This window comes from Colobus angolensis, unplaced genomic scaffold, assembly GCF_000951035.1.
Source record: "Colobus angolensis palliatus isolate OR3802 unplaced genomic scaffold, Cang.pa_1.0 Scaffold34, whole genome shotgun sequence".
Taxonomy (NCBI): Eukaryota; Metazoa; Chordata; class Mammalia; order Primates; family Cercopithecidae; genus Colobus; species Colobus angolensis.
The window spans coordinates 7,839,869-7,847,186 of record NW_012116710.1 but is presented as its reverse complement, the minus strand read 5'-3'; the positions used below and the strand labels follow the sequence as shown (position 1 = coordinate 7,847,186).

Genomic DNA, 7,318 nt, shown 5'->3' with positions numbered 1-7,318 from the left:
TGAGATGAAGTCTCGCTCTTATCACCCAGGCTAGAGTGCAATGGGGTGACCTCAGCTCACTGCAACCTCCACCTCCTGGGTTCAAGCTATTCTCCTGCCTCAACTTCCCAAGTAGCTGGGATTACAGGTGCCTGCCACCACACCTGGCTAATTTTTGTATTTTTAGTAGAGAGGGGGGTTTCACCATGTTGGCCAGACTGGTCTCGAACTCCTGACCTCAGGTGATCCGCCCGCCTCAGCCTTCCAGAGTGCAGGGATTACAGATGTAAGCCACTGTGCCCAGCCTGGCCCTGACCCTTCTGAGCTGTCACTGTCTGGAAGTGGGTCTGTCCCTCCACTCCCACTCAATGAACTGCCTCCGCCCACCTGGGCCTCCCAAAGTGCTGAGATTACAGGCCACTGCGCCCAGCCAGATGCCTCCTTTAGCTTATGTGTTTTTGCATCTTTCTCTCTCACTCTGTTTCTCTTGCCATGACATGTTCAGTGTCTATCTCTATACCACCTCCCCCATTCCCAAGAGACCACCCTGCCTCTCTGAGCCCCCAGTGTCCCACCTGGCTCCGCAAGGCTCAGCAGCCACACGGCTGAGGGGCCACGGCCTGGGCACTCCGAGGCTGCCGAAGCTGGCGGAGGGACGCATCCCCGTACTGAATGCCGGATCCCATCCTCTCGGGGTCTAGCTCACCTGTCGGGGAAGGGGAGAGGTCAGCACTGGCTGCCTGGAGACCCCCAGGCCTGCCCTCTGCTCCCCATCGGGCCGGTCGGGGCCTCACCTGAGTCAATCTTGTTGAGGATGGTGCGGGCACACTTGAGGAACGCCTCTTCCACGTTCTCACCCGTGAGCGCGCTGGTCTCCAGAAACATAAGCTCTGCAGGGGCGCACACTCTGAGGCCGGGGCCCCAGCCAGTCCCCACCCTCCACTGAGCTCTCACCTGCTGACTCTCATCCTGTTCCTCCAATGTTCCATCTCTGCTTACCCTCACCTCAGGCCTCTGTGCATGCCATTTCCCTGCCACTGATGTCCGCTTCCCCATATGCCCACCCAGCTCTTCCTTCAGAGCTCAGCTCACACAGCTCCTCCTCCAGGAAGTCCTCCCTGACTTCCTAGGCTGGGTTAGGTGCCTACTTAGGGCTCCCACAGCTTCTTGTGGCCCCCTATCCTGGCCCTGACCCCTCTGCTTGTGCCGCCTCATCCTGGCCCTAACCCTCTGCCTGGGTCTCCATTGTACCCCCCAGACCCTTCTGCCTGGGCCTGCCCCATTCCACCCCTGACCCCTCTGCCCGGGCCTGCCCCATTCTACCCCTGACCCTTCTGCCTGGGCCTGCCCCATTCCACCCCTGACCCCTCTGCCCATGCTCCCCCATCCCATGCAACCACTCTGCCTGTGCCCCCCAAACCTGGCCTTGACCCCTCTACCTGGGCTCCCCATCCCACCCCAACCCTCTGCTCATGCTCCCCATTCCATGTAACTCCTCTCCCTGTGCCCCCTCATCCCACCTGACCCCTGTACCTGTGCCTGCCCTATCCCAGCCCTGACCCCTCTGCCTGTGTTCTCCATCCCACCCCAATCCCTCTGCCTGCTCCCCTAGTCCTGGCCCTGACCCCTCTGGGGCTCTCCCCTACTGGCTCTCACTCCTCTCTCCCGGTGCTTCGCCATCAAGCCCTGACCTTTCTGGGCTGTCACTGTCTGGCAAGTGGGTCTGTTCTTCCACCCCCACCCACTGAACTGTGAGCTCCATCCAGGTTGGGCATAGGGCTGTCTCCAACACTGTGTCCCTAGCACCTTCTAGGACAGGCACAGACCAACCAGTCTACCCATCAGCCTCGTGACAAGGTCCCACGGTCAGAAAATCAGAGCTGGATTCACACCCACACCTCTCTGATGGCAAAACCTCCTTTAAAACCTGGAGGTTGCAAACCAGGGGAACATAAGCAGATCTCAAGCCACCAGATGTGGGTGGTTTGGCCAACACGTTTTCAAATGAGTTTATACTTGCAAACCTTTTTTCTTTGTTTTTTTTTCTTTGAGACAAAGTATCTCTCTGTCCCCGAGGCTGGAGTGCAGTGGTGCAATCATAGATCCCTGCAGCCTCGAACTTCTGGGCTCAGGTGATCCTCCTGCCTCAACCTCCTGAGTAGCCTGGACCACAGGCATATACCACCACACCCAGCTATTTTTTTTTTCTTTTTTTTGTAGAGGTGGGGTCTCCCTCTGTTACACAGGCTGGTCTCAAACTCCTGACCTCAAGTGATCCTCCTACCTTGGCCTCCCAAAATGCTGGGATTACAGGTGTGAGCCATTGTGGTTGGCCCTTGCAAGCCTTTTGGTATGGGTTGTCAGTATGCTGCACTCCCCTTAACACTAGTGCCTGTTACTCTAGGATCTACCCCATCCTATCTCCTATATTCAAAAATGTGCCTTTTGCCGGGTGTGGTGGCTCACACCTGTAATCCCAGCACTTTGAGAGGCTGAGGCGGGCGGATCACAAGGTCAGGAGTTCAAGATCAGCCTGGCCAATATAGTGAAACCCCGTCTCTACTAAAAATACAAAAATGTGTGGTGGCATGTGCCTGTAGTCCCAGCTACTCGGGAGGCTGAGGCAGAAGAATCACTTTAACCCAGGAGGTAAAAGTTGCAGTGAGCTGAGATTGCGCCACTGTACTCCAGCCTGGGTGACAGAGCAAGACTCCATCTCAAAAAAAAAAAAAAAAAAAACTGCCTTTCACCTAGGGCCATCTGGGGTTGCAATCTCTACATTAAACCAATACCCGGGAAGGTGCGGTAGGAGGAAAAAATAGATAAAATAAAATCTAATAAAACAATTAATTAAACCAATACCCTGTGCTGCCTCCCCACTGTAGGCGAAACCTTAGCAGCCAACATTAATCTAGCGCCCGCTCTGTGGCAGGTGCTGAGGACTTTCCACAGACAATCTCCCTTAATCATCACAGCACACTGTGAGGCAGAAACACTGTGATCCCACTTTCCAGACGAGGAAACTGAGAACCAGTGTAATCACACAGCTCACTGGTGGCAACACTTAGGCTTTTTTTGTTTGTTTGTTTGTTTTTGAGACGGAGTCTCGGAGTCTCGCTCTGTCACCCGCGCTGGAGTGCAGTGGCCGGATCTCAGCTCACTGCAAGCTCCGCCTCCCGGGTTTACACCATTCTCCTGCCTCAGCCTCCCGAGTAGCTGGGACTACAGGCGCCCGCCGCCTCGCCCGGCTAGTTTTTTGTATTTTTTAGTAGAGACGGGGTTTCACCGTGTTAGCCAGGATGGTCTCGATCTCCTGACCTCGTGATCTGCCCGTCTCGGCCTCCCAAAGTGCTGGGATTACAGGCTTGAGCCACCGCGCCCGGCCCTGTTTGTTTGTTTTTTTGGAGACAGGGTCTTGCTCTGTCTCCCAGACTAGAGTACAATGTCGTGATCACGGCTCACTGAAGTCTTAAAAACTCTCAGGCTCAGGTGATCCTCCTGCCTCAGCCTCCACTGTAGCTGGGACTACAGGTATAAGCCACCACACCCACCTTATTTTTTGTTTTTTAGTAGAGACGGGGTTTCACCGTGTTAGCCAGGATGGTCTCGATCTCCTGACCTCGTGATCCGCCCGTCTCGGCCTCCCAAAGTGCTGGGATTACAGGCTTGAGCCACCGCGCCCGGCCCTGTTTGTTTGTTTTTTTGGAGACAGGGTCTTGCTCTGTCTCCCAGACTAGAGTACAATGTCGTGATCACGGCTCACTGAAGTCTTAAAAACTCTCAGGCTCAGGTGATCCTCCTGCCTCAGCCTCCACTGTAGCTGGGACTACAGGTATAAGCCACCACACCCACCTAATTTTTAAAATTTTTTGTAGCGATAGGATCTCACTGTGTTGTCCAGGCTGGTCTCAAACTCCTGGGCTCAAGCAATCCTCCCACTTTGGCCTCCCAAACTGCTGGGATTACAGGTGTGAGCCCCCACATCCAGCCAACACTCAATTTTGAACCCAGACCTCTGAACCTCCACGTTCCCCTGCTGGGCACAGCCACTCAGAGCCAGTAAACCCATGGTCCCTGTGGACTGTCCACCCCCACCACCACCTGGTCCACGACACAGCCCTCACCATTCTCCTGGGCAAAGCGGGAGGCCTCCAGGAAAGTGACCTCCCGCTCAGGGTCCAGGTCCTTCTTGTTGCCACAGAGGATGACCACGATGTTGGGGCTGGCCAGGGTGCGGGCATCCGTCAGCCAGGCAGCCAGTGAGTTGTACGTCTCCCGGCTGTGGAGAAGGGAGAGGGGAGGGAGGCAGTGCAGAGAGGAGCCCCCCATGCCCTGCCCCACCTACCCCGGGCACCCACCTGGTGATGTCGTACACCAGCAGGGCTCCAGCCGCCCCTCGGTAATAACTCCGCGTCACCGACCTGTGGGGCCAGGGGGACCCAGTCACCCCCAAGGCTGGGATCTGCCCTGAGAATGCCCCCCTCTGCAGAGAGAGACTGGTGGTTCGGAGGCCCCCCTTCACTGCTGGCCCATCCCCCAAAACCTGGCCTTGGTCGGGTCGCCATGCAATTCCTCTCTGTTTTTGCATCCTTGCAGTCCCTCTCTCTTTGCCTCTCTCAGCTTCTATCTCACTTAGCTGGCCAGCTGCCTCTGTCTGTAAGTCTCCCTGTCTTTGTCTCTCCCTGTGTCCCTGTCTTTCCATTGGTCTTTTTCTCTCTGTGTCTCTTACATGTGTGTCTTTTTTTTATTTTTATTTTTTATTTTTTTGATGGTCTTGCTCTGTAGCCCAGGTTGGAGTGCAGTGGCACGATCTTGGCTCACTGCATCCTTGAACTCCTGGGCTCAGTCTCCCAGGGGAGGGATCCTCCCGCCTCAGCCTCTGGAGTATCTGGGACTACACGTGTGCACCACCACACCTGGCTAATTTCTTAATATTTTTTGTAAAGATGGGGCTTCGCTAGGTTGCCCAGGCTGGTCTCTAACTCCTGGGCTCAAGTGATTCTCCTGCCTTAACCTATGTGCCTTTTTTTTTTTTTTTAGTAAGAGTCTCACTCTGTCTCCCAGGCTGCAGTGCGCCATGATCTCGGCTCACTGCAACCGCCACTTCCTCAGTTCAGGCAATTCTCCCACCTCAGCCTCTTGAGTAGCCAGGATTACGGATGCATGCCACCACATCGGCTAATTTTTGTATTTTTCGTAGAGATAGGGTTTTACCATGTTGGCCAGTCTGATCTCAAACTCTTCAAGTGATCCGCCCACCTCGGCCTCCCAAAGTGCTGGGATTATAGGCATGAGCCACTGTGCCCAGCCCTACGTGTCTTTTATTGATTGATTGATTGATTGAGATGGAGTTTTGCTCTTTCACCCAGGCTGAAGTGCAATGGCGTGATCTCAGCTCACTGCAACCTCTGCCCCCCGGATGCAAGTGATTCTCCTGCCTCAGCCTCCCAAGTAGCTGGGATTACAAGCATGCACTGCCATGTCTAGTTAATTTTTGTATTTTTAGTAGAGATGGGGTTTCGCCATGCTGGCCAGTGTGATATTGAACTCCTGACCTCAAGTGATCCACCCGCCTAGGCCTCCCAAAGTGCAGGGATTATAGGTGTGAGCCACCGTGGCTGGCCCTATTGAATTTCCTATTTCTCCCTGTCTTTTTTGTTTGTTTGTTTCATCTCTCTGGCTCTCCCATGCTTACTTTTGCCTTCCCATGCATTTGTGCATTCGTTCATTCAACATTTTCTGAGCAAATCTCCCCTTGCCTGGCCCTGCCCAAGAGCTATGCAACATCTGCTTATCATTGTCCTGCTGTGTCAGGTGGAGGCTCCTTCCCAGTGTAGCCAACTCTGCATTCTCAGTCTCACCAGTCTGGGTCCTTCTGGAACTCATGCAATCATTCCACAAGCATTTACTAAGCACTCACCGTAAACCTAGCCCATGCCACACACCTGTCTATGCTTCAGCCCCTCTCTCTGCCTCTGGGCTCTGTGCACCTCAGGCAGTGAATCCATACACAAGTATTAACTCACCAGCTACTAAGTGCTGCCACAGATCACACTTTTCCATGGACTGAATTCCCTCTATTTCTCTCCCTGCTCTCTGTCTCTGTTTCTCAGACTCGCCTAAGGTTTCTATGTGTCGATCAACTTTTCTGCAGTCATTTCCTGAAGACCTACCACATGTTGAGCCCTATGCATTTCCCTCTTCCTCTCCCACAACACGTCCATTTCTCCATTTCTCTTTTGGAAAGATGGGATTTCACAATGTTGCCCAGGCTGGTCTCAAACTCCTGGGCTCAGGCAATCTTCCCACCTTGGCCTCCCAAAGCACGGGGATTACTGGCATGAGCCACTGCACCTGGCCCCTACCTCTTTTTCTTCCACCATCTCTTTCTCTCCAGTACTCCCTCTCTCCTTGGATATATATACCTGTTAACTACGGTGTCTCTTCTCTCTCTCTCTGCCTTGTCTGCCCTCTCAGTGTCTCCAAGTGACTCTACACACACGTCTCTCTCTCTCTTTCCTTCTTTCTCTCTCTCCTCATCACCCTTGGGAGCCCAGCCCACCTACCGAAACCGCTCCTGGCCAGCCGTGTCCCAAATCTGTAGCTTCACAGTCTTCCCACCCACGTTGACCACCCGGGATCCAAACTCCACGCCGATCGTGTGGTTGGAGTCCTGTTTGACTGGGAGTGGGAGGAACAGAAGGGGTAGTGCAGGGAGAGAGGAGGCAGCTCAGAGGATCCCCCATCCTCCAAGGCCTTCTCAGTCTCTACAAACCCATTCTCATTGCTGGAGTGACTGAGGTCAAGGAGAACCTAGTAAAGGACATATGACAAAGCAAGGACCAAAAAGACAGGACTGGACTTGTACCTATGGCCAGCCCTGCCCTCCCCACCAGCTGCCCACCAGCCCACACCATGCCCATAACACAGCTCAGGGTTCCCAGGACCACTGCAGGAAACTCACACTTATTCTCAATGAACTGATGAAGGAGACATGATTTGCCAGTTCCTGCACTGCCAATCACCAGGAATTTGAAGAGGAAGTCTGACCAGATGGAGCCAAAATCAGGGATACCCACAGGGAGAGAAAGATACAGGGAAAAAGATGGATTCCAATCCAATCTGTCTCTCAACCATCACAGTTAGAGGGAGAGAAACAGACATAGGCAGAAACAAACCAATAGGTAACAGTAACAGATCACTCTTATGTAGTACTTGCCATGTGCCAGGTACATTCTATATATTTTTTTCTTTTTTTTTTTTTTTTTTTTGAGACGGAGTCTCGCTCTGTCGCCTGGGCTGGAGTGCAGTGGCCGGATCTCAGCTCACTGCAAGCTCC

General features: G+C 53.7%; 1 protein-coding gene across 1 annotated transcript in view; it reads right to left on the bottom strand.

Annotated features, from left to right (window-relative positions):
* RAB4B (RAB4B, member RAS oncogene family) overlaps positions 1-7,318 on the bottom strand; it is a 28,641-nt gene that overhangs the window by 13,371 nt on the left and 7,952 nt on the right. The window contains exons 2-7 of the mRNA XM_011952494.1: positions 6,944-7,024; positions 6,546-6,660; positions 4,338-4,400; positions 4,104-4,258; positions 774-869; positions 555-685 (exon numbers count right to left, since the gene is read on the bottom strand). Coding sequence (XP_011807884.1) covers positions 570-685; positions 774-869; positions 4,104-4,258; positions 4,338-4,400; positions 6,546-6,660; positions 6,944-7,024 — 626 coding nt within the window. The 3' untranslated portion in view covers positions 555-569. The remainder of the gene's footprint in view (positions 1-554; positions 686-773; positions 870-4,103; positions 4,259-4,337; positions 4,401-6,545; positions 6,661-6,943; positions 7,025-7,318) is intronic.